Source organism: Labeo rohita, chromosome 1, assembly GCF_022985175.1.
Source record: "Labeo rohita strain BAU-BD-2019 chromosome 1, IGBB_LRoh.1.0, whole genome shotgun sequence".
NCBI classification, from domain to species: Eukaryota; Metazoa; Chordata; class Actinopteri; order Cypriniformes; family Cyprinidae; genus Labeo; species Labeo rohita.
Window position 1 is genome coordinate 27,754,254 of NC_066869.1, and position 20,920 is coordinate 27,775,173.

General features: G+C 35.5%; 1 protein-coding gene across 3 annotated transcripts in view; it reads right to left on the reverse strand.

The window, feature by feature from the left end:
- The window catches only part of dhrsx (dehydrogenase/reductase (SDR family) X-linked), a 53,336-nt gene that overhangs the window by 10,189 nt on the left and 22,227 nt on the right, over positions 1-20,920 (reverse strand). For all 3 annotated transcript variants that reach the window (XM_051115086.1, XM_051115064.1, XM_051115075.1), the window contains 3 exons: positions 11,296-11,397; positions 7,675-7,882; positions 545-752 (listed from right to left, as the gene is read on the reverse strand). In XM_051115086.1, the coding sequence (XP_050971043.1) occupies positions 545-752; positions 7,675-7,882; positions 11,296-11,397 (518 nt within the window). The remainder of the gene's footprint in view (positions 1-544; positions 753-7,674; positions 7,883-11,295; positions 11,398-20,920) is intronic.

Genomic DNA, 20,920 nt, shown 5'->3' on the forward strand with positions numbered 1-20,920 from the left:
GGCCTTTGTCAGTAACTCTAAAGCGTGTTACACACACACAATGTATCTAAAGGAGAATATTCATGAACTCGCAAAATTTTATGCATTTTATATAGAAAAGCTTGAAATTCTACATTAAACAAATAAAAAAAAAGACAGTTATCAGGGATATTCGTTTTTTTGCATTCGTTCATTCATTCATTCATCAATCATAAATAATACACATTTTTCTATAATGTGAAAATAAATACGGACTTATTGATATCAAAAATTAGCTTTTTAAAAATACTACCATTTATTTACTCTCATTGTCCTGTCAATAAAAGTGACAAAAAAAGCCAAAAAAACACACAGAAGTTCTACACCTCAAGAATTTCTCTGCCAAGCGCAGACAGATGTCTGAATAAACCATCACACCAGTGACTCAGGCCTAGTTTGGCTGACTTTCCAAAGTTTGGCAAGTTATTTAAATGAAACAAGGCATTCCAAATATGTCGAGGCAATTATTATCCTCCAGTAAACTTGACTAATGAGGTTTTATAGAGGGCAATATGATTTGCCTTACCCTGAAAAGCAGTTTTGCGAAAGGTTTCTTGGCCAGCTGGGCCGGACTAGACAGATTGTCATACAGGGCTGTGTCCACCATGCCTGGGTCCACTGCATTAACCGTTACAGGGTCACCTCTGACCCACAGCTGGTCCTGCAGGTGGTAGGAGAACAGCAGCAGGGCCAGTTTACTCTGGGCGTATGCTCCATGAGCACTATAACACATCCTGAAGAAGAGAGAGAATAGGAGAAAAGGATAAGGCATTGAGTGTGGTTAAACATATTTTGGTGTCAGTGATTATTAATGTATACTGTTTACTGTAGTTTGTAAACCCATTATGATAAGAATGTGCTTGCTGATGTGTTGTTGCTTCAAGTCTGATCATTCACAACAGCAGTGAATCTTAAAGTTGTCAGGTATTTATTTGTATTTTTATTTTTGTATAAATTATAAGATCTATTAAGATTTTGAATTAGCTTTTATTTTTAGATTTTCGGTTTTCATTTTCATTTTCATTTAGTCAGCTGAAGTCAAAAGTTTACATACACCTTGCAGAATCTACAAAATGTTAATTAACTGACCAAAATAAGAGGACTCACACAAAATGCATGTTATTTTTTATTTAGTACTGACCCGTATAAGATACTTTCATGTTTCCATCACCCGGTTTTTGTGCGCATTTTGAAGTATTGCATCAGAAACAAGTGATGGAAATGCCACATTTCGAATATGAAATCCCTTAATTCGCAAAAAAATTTCTTACGCTCGCTTACGTTTTTGACTTGAGCGAAAAGGGTTATTGTGAATAACGGGAGATGGAAACAGATTTGCCGAATAAATTCCTTCATACACATCAAAAATCGTGTGACTTTGCGCAATGGGATGGAAAATCCATCTAACCAGTGCACCGATCTCATTCCACAACATTTGAAATGCTGTAATGGTCATTCTGAAATGCCTGAGCAAAATCTGTCGTCAAAGTATTTCTGTGTAATTGCCTCCCAGGACAGTCTTACACTACTGCGTTCACAAACAGCAGGCATTCACCTCCGAATGAAATTATCACATTTATTGTGTTTCGTCTACTCGCTCTGAGGCACATGTAATTTATTATATATAAAAAATTACTACTATATATTCAGTGGCTTCTCCTATACTTTTCTTAGTAATATATAGCATCAGTTTTTCGGGAAGTGACGATTTTGTTCTCTTTAACTTGTTAGATGGAAAGGGTGCTTATTTGCAAATGTTTTATGCGATATTCCAGTTTTTGTGCATAAGTTAAATTCTCAACTTTGGATGGAAACCCGGCTGATACTTCAGAAGGGAACACAATGCATTTAGAGCCAGGGGGTAAAAACTTTTTGAATTTGAAAATCAGGGTAAATTTAACTTATTTTGTCTTTTGGGAAAAATGCAAGTATCTTTTGTAGCTTCTGAAGGGCAGTACTAAATAAAAAAAAATATGATATTTAGGCAAAATAAGAAAAATGTACACATCTTCATTCTGTTCAAAAGTTTACACCCTTGATCTTTCTGGAGCATCAGTGAGGGTTTGAACCTTCTGTAATAGTTGCATATGAGTCCCTCAGTTGTCCTCAGTGTGAAAAGATGAATCTCAAAATCATACAGTCATTGGAGAGGGTTCAAATACACAAAAAAATGCAAAAAAAAAAAAAAAAAAAAAAAACAAAAAAAAAAAAAAAAAAAAAAGGATTTTTCTGAAGAACAGCAGGCAGTTTAACTGTCCAGGACAAACAAGGGACTCATTAACAATTATCACCAAACAAAAAATAAAATTACAACAACAACAAAAACAGTAACTACAAAGTATTAAGAATCAAGCGTATGTAAACTTTTGAACAGGGTTATTATAAATTCAACTATTATTTTTTTCTTGTGGACTAAATGCAAACATCTTTTATTTAAAATATCTTATTTGGCTCAGTACTAAATAAAAAAATATATATATTTGTATATATTTATAAAAAATTATAATTGCAAAAGACTGACTTGACATTGACGTTTGATTGTTTGATCACAAAATACTTTATTTCCACATGTCAGTTTTAATTTATATGTTAATGTTGTATATTGACATTCAGCTTATAAAATAATTTGTTCAAAAGCACATTATTTTTAGCTGTGGTATTGAAATTTTAATCTAGAATCATGAAATTTTACCAGCATTGGTCTCATGACAATACTATATGCTTTATGAATGTCTGAGTATAAGATAAACTCGCAGGCACCTAAAGGAGACAGTGACCCTCACATTAACAAACCAGAAATCTTGCATTTCTATGGAAAAGTCCTAGAATGCCCTAGAATGAAGAATCCATGTCTAATCTTTCAGCTGACTCATTTATCCGTTATTTATACCAGCAGATGTCTTTGCGCCCACCCCTGCCTCTCTCCCTCTCTCACCTTGAAGGACATATTTATTAGGAATCTTGTGTGCCAAACCCACAGCATGAGCCCCCGACACACACACTTAACATACAGTGTGACAAGAAGTCGTCGCCAGTTGCAGGCGGGCACCTTGTTTGCTGTATTAGATTTGTTGTTTGCCAGTATTTATTGTAACACTCATAACCACCCCATTCTGCCTCCCAGGAGGCTTTGCTGCATTCAGTCAATCAATAGACACATGGTGCACTGAATCACACTGCATGTTATAGCGACAGTGTCCTTGAGCCGTCGAGTCTCTGCAGTACATGACTGCAGTAACGGATGAGGACTCTCAAGACTGAAAAGCAATAAAAGCAGACCCGAGGAAAAAAAAAAAAAAACAGAACGGCAGCAATATTTTGAGGAATAAAGCAGATGCAAACAGAACAGATAGATCTGCACTACAGGAAGATCTGTGTTTAATGAGACAGGGAGACGTTTTCGCCTTTAAGAATATTAGGGGTGCACCGTTATTAAAATTCTGGCTAATACCGATAAGACAATATTGTCTTCAACTGATAAATGGCCAGTATTAATATTCAATACTTTTTTTGTCAAAATGAAGCAGAAAGCAATCATTTCCAACGCTACACCAGAATTTAGGCATCACACTATTATAATATATCACACGAATGAATATTCTTTTTGAGACCTGCTAAAAATGAAGAACATTTAACAATGTTTAATAACAGAAATTTTCTGTTTTTTGTTTGTTTGTTTAAATGTTGAATAATACTATTTATTAATTTAACCATAATTTCATAATTCTACCTACTAAAATAAAAGTAAGACTTTATTTTAAGGACTAATTTTCACTATTAACTAATAGTCCATTAGCATGTGTATTACTAGCATTTTTGGTGTTTATTAGTACTTATAAAGCACATATTAATGCCTTATTCTGCATGACCATATTTTAGCAACTACCTTACTAACTATTGATAAGCAGCAAATTAGGAGTTTATTGATGCAAAAGTTCTAGTCAGTAGTTAAAAGTGCGAATGGTCCCCAAACTAAAGTTTGGCCATAATAAGATGCTAAGATAAATTAGGTTTAATTACAATTATTCACCATCAATATTTCTAAAACTTTACTGAAACCCAAGATAGTCATATATATTTTACATTTACCCATGCATTCCACTCACAAGTCTCAAACTGCCGTGAATCGTTGCAATCTACTCGTCTTGTTCAGTTCTTGCTTTGCATGTAGACAAGCTAAATTTTAAACTAACTGAACAATATGGGTATTCAATTACAAAACAGAAACAAAAAAATCTGAAAAGTAAAGAAATAGCTACTTCTGCATTTTTTTATCCTGTATGCAGAAGTATTTGCACACATACAGGCTGCTTCTGTCTGTGTGTCATTTTTAAAATTCAAGTCCAAATTAATAAAAATTTCAAGAGTATTTTCAGGTTTTATGATGCAATTTACTAATTATTCTAAGCTCAAAAATATTTTAGCGTGTAGAAATTTTGAGGGGAAAAAAACCCTTCTTAAGAATATACTTAAAGGGATAGTTCACCAAAAAATAAAAATTCTGTCATTAATTATTCAACCTGATGTCATTCTAAACCTGTAAGACCTTCATTCATCTTCGGAACACAAATTAAGATATTTCTGATGAAATCTAAGGGCTTTTTAACTCTGCATAGACCACGTTCAAGGCCCAAAAACATAGTAAGGACATTGTTAAAATAGTCCACGTGACATCAGTGGTTCAACCATAATTTTCTGAAGCTACAAGAATAATTTTTTGGTGCAAAGAAAATAAAAATAATGACTTTAACAATTTCTTCTCTTCCGTGTCAGTCTTCGACGCGCACTCATGTGAGTACCACGATGTATGCGTGTGGTGCTGCTGACGCAGGAGCCGACGTTCTGGCGAAGAACCGGAATGTGCTGCGCCTTGTTTAAAAGCAGAGAAATACACACGCATGCGTTGTAGTACTAGGGCAGAAACGATTAGTCGTCATTATCGAAAAAGTCAAAATATTTTTGTTGTCGAGCAGTCGTGTGATCTCATATGACCTCATGTAAAAGCCTGCAATAATGTGGTTTGACCAAGTGTGGCACTGTAGCACAAACTGTAATTGAGCCCTCCTGGATGCAATTCAGAAGAAACGCAGCCGAACTTGAGCGACATTTGGATGAATATGTAAAAATGTGCTGCATGCTTTCCTCTCAATAATAAAATAAACACAACAAAAACTGACAATGGTGTGAAAGCAGCCGTTAGAAACACATCTTATTACAGTGATGTGGATGTTTGCATGAGCTCTGCTCTGTTCGGTACTCTAGTAAAGTCTAGTCACGTTTATTTATATAGAACTTTACACAATTTATATAGAACTTTACGCAATCTTAAATCTTCCAGCTTTATAGTATTAAACAAGTATTAAAGTGCTCCTATTATGGATTATATAAGGTTCATATTTTGGTTTCAGGAGTCCCCAACAACAAGCTGACATGCATGCAAGGTCAAAAAACACTTTTATTGTCTTATAATATGCATTTATTTTTACCTTATTTGCTCAATGACTACCAAATGGTTCATTAAAACGAATCATTTGTCCAAACCACTCCTTTGCGTGACACTAATCTGCGGTGATTGGTTCGATGACTAGTGCAGCAAATTTCAAACACAGAATGCCCATCACTGTTACTCTAGCCCACAACAACACCCAAACAGCCATAGTATATGCGTCAACCCAACGCAGAAACGTATTGATAAAGCACTGCAGCTTGTACAGCAATGTATTGTTCTATTCTTTGTCAGAACTTCAAGTAATAACAACATCAAACATTCATTATTCATCGACACATTTCAAGACAATAGCGAGTGAACAGATAAAGCTGTCAGCCGGTTAGCCAGAGACCTACGAGCTGCGCGGAGCGAACACAACACACACACAACTAAATACGTATTTTGCATGATACAGAGTAACGTTACATGAGAGAAACAAGTTTTTAAGGATTACTCCACTTTCAGAATAAAAATGCCCTGATAATTTACTCACCCCCATGTCATCCAAGATGTTACATGACATAATGCTGCACGACATAACAGACAACTACGTATTTTGAACGATCGCTAGAAAATACAACCATCAATTATTAATCACACTTACAGGTGGAGGTTCAGAGGAGCAAGCCGGTCCAAATAAACTGGTCACTGATCCATCTTTTAAGAGCAAGCCTTTGGTGAATCCCGCATTGTACTTAGGATACAGCGTCTTCTCGACATGACGTAAACCACATGGAAATTTTACTGTGTTTGTGGGCGGACAGGTTGTTCGCGACGTAGAACGTGGGTGGACATCATGCAGATGTGTTACTTTGTGACGTATAGCCGCAACAGAATAAGATTCAAATTCCTGACAACTCGTTCAGGCGATTGTGAACCAACTCTTTTTTTTTTGATAGACAATAACTTTATGTATCGTGCACTGTCGGCTTCACAACTTTGCAGATAGTTTATGTTCACATACACACTGTATGAAAGGTCATATTTGAAAACGCATAATAGGAGCACTTTAAACTCAGATAAAAAGAGAAAGTGTCGCTAGCTAATGATAAAATCTTTTTATTATTGAGGGGGGGAAAAATGTAATTAAAGTGATAGTTTGATTTGCAGAGATTTGAGCTTGATCTAGCTCAGGACTGTTTTAATTATCATAGCCCTATAAAGCCCCCATAAATTGTAAAAGAAATAGTTTATTGAAAAATAATAAAATAAAATCTTATCACTTACTTTTATTTTGTTTCTTATCCACATGACTTAAAGGAGATTTTAAGCGGAATGATGTGTCATTCAGTTTATTTTCATAAAGCTAATTAAATGGTGATTAAGAGAGTTTCTCTGTCTGTCACCTCATTTTTTTTGTCAAATATATCTATTTGTATAAATTAATTCTATAATAATTGTAATTACATAATATGATTTTCAAAAGATGAAGGGACCTTTACTTGTTAGAACATGTATAACTCTATAAATATTTTAACTAAATGCAAAAGCTGAATAATCAAAGTCTACTGATTAATTTGTGAAATAATCAATGATTAATTGATTAATTGTTCCAATAATCATTAGATTAATGTATTATTAAAAAATTGCAGCCCTACATGGGATTTTCTTGAACACGTGTCAAAGACTGACATGGTAGAGAAGAAATTGTTGAATAAAGTTGCTATTTTTTGTTTTTGTGCACAAAAAGTATTCTCTTTTTACAGTTGAACCACTGATGTCACATGGACTATTTTGATGTTGTCCTTACTACCTTTCTGGGCCTTGAATGTGTCAGTTGCATTGCTGTCTATGCAAGGTCAAAAAGCTCTCAGATTTAATTAAAAATATCTTCATTTGTGTTCCGAAGATGATCAAAGTTCTGACGGGTTTGGAACGACAGAATTTTCATTTTTGGGTGAGCTATCCCTTTAACAAAGAATATACATATAGCACAGATTAAATTCGAAATTTTGACTGCAAACACAAAACACACCAAACTGGATGTCTTTTGTGTGTAACACTATACATTCAGAGCAGTGGCCCTGGGCACAATGGAATATATTTTAATTTTAAATATAAGTAGGAAGATTAAATCTATGTCTTTAAGATTCAGCTTGTCCTTTCCATTCACAAAAAGGCTTGCGGCAAGAAAAAAATCTCAATTATAATTCAAAAAAGCTTCTAACCTTCCCTGCAAGTCATCCAAAGTTAATCTTCCTCCATAGTGGGTGGCTGAAGACATAATGACAATTCGGGAACATTTCCCAGGTTTGCCTGACTTCTTCAGCACATCCAGCAACAGGTTGGTCAACAGGAAATGGCCCAGGTAGTTTAGCCCAAAGTGTAGCTCGAATCCATCCTCTGTTCTCCTCTCCGGAACAAGCATAACACCAGCTGCAGACATAATGGAACATCAATGCTGATATATTATGAACAGGACACCGGGAAGTATCCAACTAGGCTTGATCAAGTATTCACACCTTAAAAATGACTCATGAGTCACTTCTGAGTCACTCTTTCCTCTGGTTTGAAAAGCGTTTCGCTTTGAGAACATCGTACCGCATGCAGCTCTCTGAATACTGTGGATTAGTTATTGCTGGTTTATTGATTCACGTCTTTTTTAACAGCTTTTAGCAGACACAGAAGGATATCAGAGATGTCTTCATGTGAAACAGAACTAGCGAAAACCCATTTCCTCCACTAATGTTCTTAATGCGTCTCTTTCTACTTAATTCATGTTCTTGCTGAGAAAAAATGATGCTTTTGATGAAAAGATGTGAAGCACATTCACACATCAAAAATATCCATCTGCAGAAATGCATTTCTATGTCTTTAAAAGGAGCGCCACAAGATAATTAAAGTTGGTGGATCCCAATATTAAATGGATGTAATCTGGTTTAAAACCCTGACCAAGCACCAGCATTCATGCGGGAATAAGCTTCTGCTCTTGAAAACATGTTTCATCATTATTTTGCTCTTAACAGAATTACAGCTCAGTTTGCGGGAGAAAACTGTAATCAGGCTTAGAAAAATGTCCTCAGCATATTAAATGAACATGAAACAATACGTGTTTTAATTAAACTCATGCTGGAAAGTAGGGCTGGGCGATATGCCAGAAATATTATCATGATATTTCGTTCCATATCACATAATATTGATATTTATCATAATATTCATTTAACATTAATGGAGAAGGAAATGCTTTCCAATTGTCTGGTAGGCCTTATGAATAAAAGTAAACATAAACATATTTTGTTTCTAATTATTTACTTATGTGGAAAGCAGCCGTGTAATAAGCGAGACAATGTACATCCAGCCAGTTGTTATCGCAGAATAAACCCCTTGCAAGACTGTACATTATCTCCTATTTTCGTCATAATTTCTTCAAGTTAAACCCAATTTCTATTATGTCGGGTTGTCATAAAGATCTTTGTGTTTCGGTTCTCCTGTGTTTAATATGCTGTTAGATTATCCACAGAGTAAAACTGTCCAGAGTTTATCATCTTTATCTCTATATGTTATTGTTTATTGCCCTATTGAAAAGTTAAACCTAATGCATCCTAATGTTATTGATCCATGATTGAAGGATCTCTGAAGAGAGAATCAATGTCCCTGACTTTCCCTCAGACCCATGGAGTGTCCTGTCCAGCCGGAGCACTAGAGGGGTCAAGCGTTGACCTTTCTGCATCATTAGACCCTCAATGGGGTGGCACAAATGCATTTGCCCATCAACCAGCATCGGAGGGGAGGGGTGTGAGCCACAGAGAACGGGAAAAGGGGAGCGTGAATTATTAATTCTCTCTGTTAGGGAGAGGACAGTGTGTGACTGCTCCTGTCATTTTGAGACATTCCCTGGGGCAGGCTTCTAAATAAAAGTCACTCAGTTAAAACAAACAACCCCTGAGGCCCTCAGGACACAGACCAGACATGTCCAACAGAGCGAGCTAAGGAGGACGCAAGAGATTTCAGGTTGAGAGACATGATGTGTGGCTCTTATAAATGATAAATAGCTAACGCTTCACAGTAAGGTTCAATTTGTTAACATGAATGCATTAAGTATCACAAACTAACAATCAACAGTAACTTTTGAAGCATTTATTAATCTAAGATAATGTAAAAAATATACTATTATTCACTGCAGTTTCATTTTTGCTCATTATACATGTTCATACAATGTGAAACCCTGTGGAAGCTCATTCCCGCCACTGAATAAAAAATAAAAAAGGTTATTGTAACTTTTTATCTGCCAATTCTTTTTTTTCTCAGAATTACGTGACACAAACTCACAATTCTGAATTTTTCTCAGAATTACGTGATACAAACTCGCAATTCTGACTTTTTTTCTCAGAATTATGATACAAACTCGCAATTCTGATTTTTTTCAAACTCACAATTATGTTTTTCTCAGAATTACGACAAACCCGCAATTCTGACTTTTTTTCTCAGAATTACATGATACAATTTTCTCAGAATTTTGATACAAACTCACAATTTTGACTTTTCTCAGAATTTTGATACAAACTCTCAATTTTTAATTTTTTCTCAGATTTGTGTGACACAAAGTCACAATTCGGACTTTTCTCAGAATTGTGATACAAATTCGCAATTATGACTTTTTTCTCAGAATTGCATGATACAAACTCACAATTCTGACATTTCTCAGAATTTTGATACAAACTCTCAATTTTTACTTTTTTCTCAGATTTGTGTGATACAAACTCACAATTCTGACTTTTTCTTAGAATTATGTGATACAAACTCACAATTCTGACTTTCTTCTCAAAATTGTGATACAAACTCGCAATTATAATTTTTTTCTCAAAATTGCATGTTACAAACTCGCAATTATGATTTTTTTATCAGAATGGTGATACAAACTCGCAATTATGACTTTTTTTTTCAGATTTGCGTGATACAAACTCGCAACTATGATTTTTTTTCTCAGAATTGTGATACAAACTCGCAATTATGACTTTTTTTTTTAGAATTGCGTGATACAAACTCACAATTCTGACTTTCTTCTCAAAATTGTGATACAAACTCGCAATTATGATTTTTTTCTCAAAATTGCATGTTACAAACTCGCAATTATGATTTTTTTATCAGAATGGTGATACAAACTCGCAATTATGACTTTTTTTTTAGAATTGCGTGATACAAACTCACAATTCTTACTTTTTTCAGAACTGTTATATGCTCATAATTACAGGATATACACATAATTCTCACAATTCTGAGAAAAAAGTGAGAACTGCGAGTTTATATCTTGCAATTCTGACATTTTTTTCTTGCAGCTGCGAGTTTGTATCTCACAATTGTGACTTTTTTGTGACTTTATAACACAATTGAGCGTTATTAAGTCAGAACTGTGAGATATAAACTCACAAATCTGAGAAAATATTAGTCTTCCCCCCCTTAAAAATGGACTTTATAACTATAAGTTATAAAGTTAAAGTTTATAAAGTTGCCACTCTGAGAGAAAAAAAAAAAAAGACTTTATATCTCGCAATTGTGACTTTATTTCTTGGAATTCTGACAAAAAAGTACAAATTGCTAGATGTAATCTCTCAATTGTGAGAAAAAAGTAAGAATTGTGAGATAAAAAGTCACAATTACCTTTTTTATTTTTATTCAGCGGTGGTAACGGGCTTCCATACAAATGTTAAAATATTTATAGAGAAAATCATGTGGACTTCAAGTACTGCACTTTCAGTACTCATTTATTGTTAACAATAGTAATGCTTTCAATAAATAAACTTGTATAAATGTTAGAAACTGCAAATATAAAACTTAAGGGATTTACATACCATTATTGACAAGGACATGTAGTGGCAAACCTTTGGCTTTATATCTCTGGACAAATTGTCGCACAGATGTCAAAGAGGCCAAATCCAGGTACATGAACTCCACTGAAAGCAAAAAGATTGCAAAATCAGTACTACAGCAGCACCTTTAAGAATAAATGCTGAAAATTAATTTAGGCAATTCAACAATATAAAGCTTAAAACAAGAACTCTGTCATGATTTACTCACCCTTTACTCACCCTCAAGTGATTCCAAACCTATATGACATATGTCTTACTTTTGTGGAACATTAAAAAGAGACAGTTCTCAAAATATCTTCTTACGTACAACAGGAGAAGAAAAGGTTTGGAACCATATGAAAGTGAGTAAATAAACTATCTCTTTAAGATTTATTTAAAAAAATTCAAGCAAGGCTTTGCCAAGCCAACATATTTAGCTTTTCCAGTTAAAAAAAATTCCCATTGCTCTGTTACCTTAGATTCACTTTTAAGGTAAAGTTCTAGAGTGATTACTGGACTGGATTACTGGATCAAAAACACACAAGGTTTACATATACAGTTGGTTATGTCTAAAGTGAAAGTAAACGATCGAGAGAAAAACAGATGCCTGCGTATATTCAATTCTACTGCCTCACGTTATAATCTGAACTCCAATGCAAAATCAGGAACTGAATTAGAATTGAAAGGATTTTCAATTCAATTCCGAATGGCACACAACCCTGGTAAGCACACATATTGAATGGCTCAAGGACGACGCAAGATGTGAATAGTAATAATAGTGAATCATCCAAAAATGTGAGGCTTTTGCAAAAGGACTTTATTTAATCAGCTGTACAAGACTTTCAAGATGCAAGTGTGTGAACCGATTTGTAAGATCACAGCAATGAAGTATTCATTATAACAACAGCATTATTCCACAATGCCCAGTATATTTTCATAAGCAGCTCATAAGAGTCAAAGCATTTGCTCTCCTCAAACAAAACAAGTAAACTCAGCTTGTCAGCTTGTTTTACAGGGCTTGGTTTTAAACAGTAGTTGCAGGCTAAATCTCTGTTGATTCATCCAGCGTTCTCATGCCGTAGTTCATTTAATAACCTTACTCTGTTGGTCTGCACATCAAAGCACATGTCCAATTAGTCTCATTTCAAAGCATGCAAATTATTCCACTCACTAACACTCACATAAGGTCAAAAGGACATTTCTTCCATCATCCCAAATGACCTCTCAGTGTTTCAGCGATCGCTTCTTCTTTTAAGATAAACATCTGAAACCAACAAAATCACCATAATTGCCCTGAAAAACGTACAAAACTACCAACAAAACAATAATGCCGACCAATGTGGGTTAATTTTAATGTTATTGAACAGTAAATCAATAAAGTCTTGAAAACACAGCCCAATATGGTGTACATCTTAAAAACTTAATGTGAAGTTAGGCCCATTTTATTTTATGTTTACACTCTTGAAAAGTGTAAATCAATCAGTCTGTCCAGTTTCTTTCATGTAACACTAATAAACGTTCTTTAAATTTGACATCTGCTCCATTTATGGAACTTGGTCTCTAGCAGCTAATTATAATATGATGGGTTTTATATCTCTATTTAACAGGGGGTCACAATCCCAGTCGTAAAAACAGAAGCTGGAGTTTTGCCCACTCATCCTTCCTGTTCTTGTTCTCCATCAACTTTAATTAGGCTTATCATTCATTCAGTCTGACGGGACTAACCTTTGAGCTAATAATGGCTCCCAAGTGAGAATTAGACCATTACACGCCTGCCGGCGTGGACAGCAAGAAATGTACACAGGAGGCTCTATAAAAGAGCAGCGATACTTCAAGGATGTTTTTTAAATGAAATGTTTAGCGGAATTGTTGATGAGCTTGACAGAACACGTACAAGTATGGGTAGAAATTTGATATGACAAAGTCAGTGTTTTGTTTCTCATTTTGTATAAGCCCAAACCCAAGCTTTTAAAACTGCAGCATCTGCAAGTTGCTCTAATGCGATTCAGAATGCTGTTGTGTTTACCTCAATGAGCCCTTTAGGCTTTCAGCTTATGAAAATGAGACACTACATTAAAATATTCCAGTCATATGCACATCATTGCTTCAATCAGTTTTAGTTGTCATGTTATGCAAATCCTGGTATTTTGTTCATTTTTTCCCCTCCCTGCATAAAAGTGAGGTGAGGCAAGGTCAATATGACAAAACGTTCACCTTTACTATCCCATCAAAACAGAGTCACCAAGAGCTAGATGTGGCTCATGGTTGTCTAGCAGGCGTGTGCAAAATTAGTAAAAATGTGGTGACTTTCCCCAGTTAGCTCCTTATTACACTCAAGATCATCCAATTATCATTTCATTAGTTTGTAAAAACATTCAATTAAATAAATTAAGTTTCAGCTGAAAATTCCATTGAATTGATCAAGCTTTTTCAGCAACAACAAATTAATAAATTATTCTGTTTTGGTCTTGTTATATGAACCTAAATTCAAGTAAATTTTCAATTAAAGAACTAAAGGTTTCAAAGGTTTCCCACCACTCATGCAACACATACCATGTGCACTGCCTTTGCCACTCTAACACAGTATTGAAATTATTAAAGGGATCCCTGGGTATTAAGATTTTAAATTATGTAACTTACTGAAATATGTAGTAAAAAATCTGCATAATCTTATACAGTCATGTGAAAAAGTTATGGTTATCCATATCAGGACATCAAAAACTGGTCCTTGGCTGATCTTAAAATTTTGAAAATAAAACCTCAGATGAACAACAACACATGACAAATTGCACCGTGTCATTATTTACTGTACAAAAATAAAGCCAACATGGAAAAGCCATGTGTGACAAAGTTAGGACACCCTTACTGTTAACATTGGAATTAAGAGGGTAAATAACAGTCAAGCACTGCTAATCAAATACCTTTGATTAACTGATTATCAGCAATTCTGAACGCCTCTATAAAAGCATAAGCTTTGGCAGTTTGCAGCCTTCAGGTGTGTAACACAATGCGGGTAAGGGCAAGGAGGTCAGCATCAGCAATCATCTTAGAGAAGCAACTGTTGCTGCCATCAATCTGAGAAGAGTAATACGGCCATTTCCAAACAATTTGAAGTTTATTCACAAGTGGAAGACATTTAAAACAGACACCTCTCCTTCCAGGAGTGGATGTCCCAGAAAATTCACCCCAAAATCAGACCGTGTAAAGCTCAGAGAAATGGCAGACAATCCAAGAACTACACCTCAGACTCTACAGGCCTAAGTTAACATGTTAAATGATAAAGTTCATGACAATACCATTACAAAAATATGGGACAAAAATGGCATGTTTGGAAGGCTTGGCAGAAGAAAGCCTCTTCTATCTAAAAAGAAAAACATTGCAGCACAGTTTAGGTCTGCATCTGAACAAAAAAAGTCTTCTAGAAAAATGTCCTTTGAACAGATGAGACCAAAGTGGAGATGTTTGGCCATAATGCACAGCGCCAAGTTTGGTGAAAACCTAAAGAGCATATCAGCACAAACACCTCATACCAAAAGACAAGCATGCTGATAATGTTGGGCTTGTTTTGTAGCCACAGGACCTGGACACCTCACAGTCATTGAGTTGGCCATGAACTCCTCTGTATATCAAAGGATTCTTGAGTCAAATGCGAGGGCATCTGTCCGACATCTAAAGTTGGGCCAAAATTGGGTCATGCAATGGGACAATGATCCTAAGCACACCAGCAAATCTGCAACAGAATGGCTGAAAAGAAAATAATCAAGGTGTTGCAATAGCCCAGTCCAAGTCCAGAGCTCATCCTGACTCAAATGCTGTGGTGAGAGCTGTGCATAAGCAAATGCCCACAAACCTCGATAAACTGGAGCAATGTTCAAAAGAAGAGTGGTCCAAATTCCTCCTGAACGATGTGAGAGACTGATAAAGTCACACAGAAAATGAATTCTTGAAGTTATTGCTGCTAAAAGTGGATCTACAGGCAGCTGAATTATAGGGTGTCCTAACTTTGGCATCCAGCATTTCTTGTCTCTGTCATTTAAAAGCTCTTTCAGTAGCTGGGGTCTACTAAAAGCCATAAAGGGTCTCAGGACAAAGATGCGGGTCTTTAGTAAGTTTTATTAATCCACAGGCATCTTATTCTTTTCTCCTTTTTTTATTCCTAAGCAAGCAGTGAAGATTTACATTGCTTCTCTTTTGACTGAAAATTACAACCAAAACCTGCATAATGTGGCATTGTCACTATTTTATATTCCGAAGTGTGTTGTGGTAAAAAAAAATAGCAAGTAGTTGATCATTTTAAATGATTAGTCCACTAATCACACATTTATTAATAAAGCATATAAATCATAATAATGAGGCTTTAATTGCCTATACATAGCCTAATAAGCGCTCAAACGCACACCGGCAGATTTAAAAATTAATAAATGTGTCAGCACTTTCTTTGAGATTAAATCGTCGACACTGACTCGTCATCTCCGCACCTGTATGCATGTTTCATACTGATTACATTACCTAATAATATTTGTTTTCTATTTGAATTGGTTTATTTAAAAGTAGACATTTCACTCTCCACAGATATATTTTTCATGTCTGTAAGCATAACCTACACAAAGTTTTGAAGTTTCACGCTCAAGTTCACAGAGAGAGAGATGGCAGAAAGCAGGTTCTGTTTGGTTTATTTTACAAAAGCGCAATGTTTTGTTATTGTAAGTGCACACAAATAAACAGAGTCTTTACAGATTTGAAAGATGTATTATCTGTATGACTAAAAATGACAGAGCAAGTGAACGCATCTGTCATGCAGCTTCCACACTCTGCACAGACACTTCAATAGCGCACATTTTTCTAGGTTAACATTAGATTGAGTGGCCATGTAAAGTTACTTTTAACATACTTTAGATGAAAATCCATATTTGTGACCCTGGACCACAAAACCAGTCGTAAGGGTCATTTTTTCAAAATTGAGATTTATACATCATATGAAAGCTGAATAAATAAGCTTTTCATTGATGCATGGTTTGTTAGGATAGGACAATATTTGGCCGAGATACAACTATTTAAAAATCAGGAATCTGAGGGTGCAAAAAAATAAAAATATTGAGAAAATCACCTTTAAAGTTCTTCAAATAATGTTCTTAATGTATATTACTAATAAAAAAATAAGTTTTCATACATTTACAGCAGGAATTTTACAAAATATCTTAATGGAACATGATCTTTACTTAATTTCTTAATGATTTTTGCCATAAAAGAAAAATCAATAATTTTGACCCATACAATGTATTTTTGTCTATTGCTACAAATAAACCCTAGCAACTTAAGACTGGTTTTGCGGTCCAGGGTCACATTTGAGGTTGATGAATGACAGGCGAGCATTTGGATGTCCTGCTCAATGTACAACGTACTCAATGTTGCGACTAAGCGACTAAAAAATGTCGGTCGACCAAGCCTCCTTTCGTCGACTAACGGTTGGTAGACTATTAGTGGGCAGCCTGAAGTATAACAGAACTTTCAAAACACTTAAATATATCTAGTATGATACAGCCCTGCTTTACCCCACATACGCATGACCGGAAGGATTAGAAAAATTAGACTGTGGCTTAATAAAAGCTTCGCTGCTTTCAAGCCGTGCCACGCTCGTCTCTCATTAGCAATTGTTCCAGCGGCCTCATTTCGCTTCCATGGCTTTAAGTCCCACCCTGCTTTATACTACAGTGACGTTAATAAATCTGGAATTAAATCTTTAATACATTAGCTCATTCATGCACATGATGAGTCCCATCGGATTGCATCGGCTGTGGGGATGAATACGACAACTCCCATGATTCCACACTTAGTCATGGCTTCATCAAACTATGCCTTTGTTTCTCTGTTTGTTTTGAATGTGCGCCCTCTAGCGGCAAAAATTACATAGATAATGTTAGAAATAATAACGATAAGAAACATTCAGTTACTGCAAACAAAAATTATTTATGTAATTAAATCTAAAATATAACCAGGTTGGTTAAATCTGTTATCAAACCCAGAACTTAGTTAGACAGTATCACTGTATTTAACAAAAACATATGCAGTTAACTTCATAAAAACCTCTCTGATCCTCAAGGTGTCCTCATTTCTGAGATTTACTGTGATAAACAGCACCACTCCCTTAAGGTTTATAGCCCATTTCTGGCTGATTGAAATTGGTTGTATAGATGGAAAGACCTTTGGGCCCCTTACAGTGCTCTTGACCCGAATGCTATCAATCCATGGGATCAGCCCAGAATAAAATAATGAAGGGAAGGGGGAGAACACGATGGCAGGAGGGATGAGAAAACCAGGTGCAACGAACAGAGATTTGGATGGCAGCAGAGGTGTGTGGGAAAAGGCTGATAATAGGCCCTTTTTGCATCAGATCAATTTATCATACAAACAGAAAAATATTGTCTGTCTGGCCCTCCCATTAAGACTTACAATTACATACTATTTCAATGGTGACTTAGAAGCAAAGCTCTCATTCTAGTGATAAAATGTGAGTGTCTATTCCTTTCAGCTCTTTGGCACAGCGTGCACCTTTCCACTGCTGAGTACTCAACCGCATAATTAAACTAATTATAGTTACACAATTACAGCAATTACCCACTACATTACATTAATCGTCCGACGCTACCCCAGTTTAGAGTGTGAAATGCCATTCTGACCGGCAACCCTTCATTACAAAAACCACTCATTCATACCCAAATAACAGAATGTTCTTAGAAAGCTTATCAATGACAGCCTATGATAGGCCAGTTTCAATTATGACTCTGTGGGTGGATTTAAAGTTGACTTGAAGTGAAAATTCTATATTCTAAATATTGATCTTTTAAAGTTATTGATCTTTAACGACTGAATGACCCATTTGTACACACTTACCTTGTACCATGTCTTTGTCTGAAATGATGGATTTCTCCAATCATTGTGTGTGCGCATAAACTCCGCCCCTTTTTTACAACTGATCTGCGTCCATCCAATCAACAACTGGCAAACTGAATCAACACCCGTCCTAATTTTTTTCCAGTAACCTGTTTGACTCAGATTTACACCAAAATATTGCTTTAAATAATAAACTTTAATGAAACATGTAGTAATTACAGCCTTAACAAGTCATAAAATGTCCCTTTGTACCATGTAGTCTGGTTTCATAAGTACGCTATAAAAGTCATTGACTCTGCTAGTTTCACCCTTCGCGCACATTAGATTTGAATTTATGAGACTCGGCTGAAAGTATTCAACAGAGGGGATATAAACAGGAAGAGTGATGTCTCTCTGTGGTGACATTGTGTATCATGACTCATAGAATGAAAGGGCAGCGGGGTGAGATACAGCTGAGTGTGTACAAGTCTGTGTGTGTGTCATATATCAGGACATGCTTATGGGGAAAACCCTAATGATGTATTATGCCCTCCCTTAGGTTTCTCTCTCTAAGTTGTGCATATATAAGAAGCAGTTTATGGTGTGAGGCAAAAGAGATGACTAAGCTTGCATAGCAGTCCTGTCTGTGACAGTTTTATATTGTCTTTCTTAAAAAAAAAAAACTACTGTTTTTCAGGCTTCAGGCTTTTTCCCGCTACAATATTGTCAACAAGGATCTATTAAGCATGCACTTCTTAGGGTGATTTTACGCTTGGTTAGTTTCAGAGGTCTAAAACGGTTGGTCTAAATTTACGTGAAGTACGTGCATTCCAAACGTAAAAAGCGCACACTGAGCCTCATTCATAAAACGTGTGTAAACATGTAAGTAAATTCTTTTATGTAAGTAGTTTGCCCGTCAAACAGACCTTCCCAAAAGCTCTCATAAACATCAGATTTGAGTTAAACATGAGTATGATAATGAATTCCAATCAATCGTAAATAGGGCGCGTGTGCACACTCATTCAAAATTAGTATAATTCCCGTATATGAATTACGACTAAGTTACATGTCCAAAAGCGCTGTGGAATATTTTGGACTCCCTTCTCAGGTTTGGCTCCAGAATATTGCATAAATGCAAAAAAGACTAATAGGCCATATGCCTAACAATAAATATTCCATTAATGTGTGTTTTTAGCCTGCCAAAAAAAATGCCAGACATTCTTCTGAAAATGGCCAGCTGGTGGCGCTTGAGAGCACTTTGGTGGCACAGTGTTTTTCCAGCTGAGATGCTTTGGTTGCTATGATCCACGGCAGTAACATATTACTAATATCTCATTTTGAAGAACATTACTGAATACAAAAGTGCCAAGGCCAAAGAAGAAGGGTCTTGTCTAATGAAACAATCAGTTATTTTCTAAAAAAAAAAAAAAAAAAAGTACAGTTTATATTTTAACCTCAAATCCTCATCTTGTCTAGCTCTGTGATGCGCATGCGAGCTCTGTGTAATCCGGGTCAATAAGGTTAGGGTATGTCAAAAAACTCCCATCTCATTTTCTCCTCCAACTTCAAAATTGTCCTACATCGCTGTTTTCATCAACTTTTTTTTGTAAAGGGTGTTTGACCCTACTTGCACGGTCACTTTGTAAACACTGGGTCGGTACTTCTGCAGCGATGTAGGGCGATTTTGATGTTAGAGGAGAAAATGAGATGGGAGTTTTTTGTCATACCCTAACTGTATTGACCCAGATTACACAGAGTTTGCAGAGCTAGACAAGATGAGCATTTGAGGTTAAAAAGTATATAAATTGTAATTTTTTTTAGCTTTGCTAGATAAGACCCTTTGTTTTAGGCTGGGGTCGTTTAGAGCCCTTCAAAACTGCATTTAAACGGCATTTTGGAAGTTCAAAATCGCAGGCACCATAGAAGTCCACCATATGAAGAACATTCTTGAAATGTTTTCCTTAAGAAACATAATTTCTTTACGACTGAAGAAAGAAAGACACAAACATCTTGGATGACAAAGGGGTGAGTAAATGATCTGCAATTTTTTTGTTCTGGAAGTGAACTTCTCCTTTAACTTCTCTATTGTTGCTCAGTTAATTTAGAAGTAGGATCATAGTTGGTTAGTGTAGTATTTGTCCTGGGTAAAAAGTGACAGTGATGAACGAAGCGTTTGACCAAAAGTTGAACAGTTATCAACTTTCAGCTACAAAAAAAAATAAAAAATAAAAAAAAAAGACATGGCGAATGAAATTGTGAAACAATATTATGGTAGTGCATCAAAATGCAGTCTCATCAGTTTGGCAAAAATAACATTTTACACACCATTTACACATGGTGGGGAGCAGATGCACATTTCTTTCGTACCAACTAACATTTTGAAAATACAAAAATTCAAAAGTTTGCATCAGAACAGATCTCATATAACAGTAAACCATTCAGATGATGCTTCACAAGAACAATATTTATGCAACAGTTAACCCAAAAATGAAAATTCTATCATTAATTAAAAACCAGACTTTTGTTCATCTTCAGAAGACAAATTAAGATATTTCTGATGAAATCTGAGAGTTTTCTGACCCTATAGACAGCAATGCAACTTACATGTTTAAGGTCCAGAAAGGTAGTAAGGACATCATTAAAATAGTCCATGTGACATCAGTGGTTTAACCTTAATTTTATGAAGCTACGAGAATACTTTTTGTGCACAAAGAAAACAAAAAATAATGACTTTATTCAACAATTTCTTCTCTTCTGT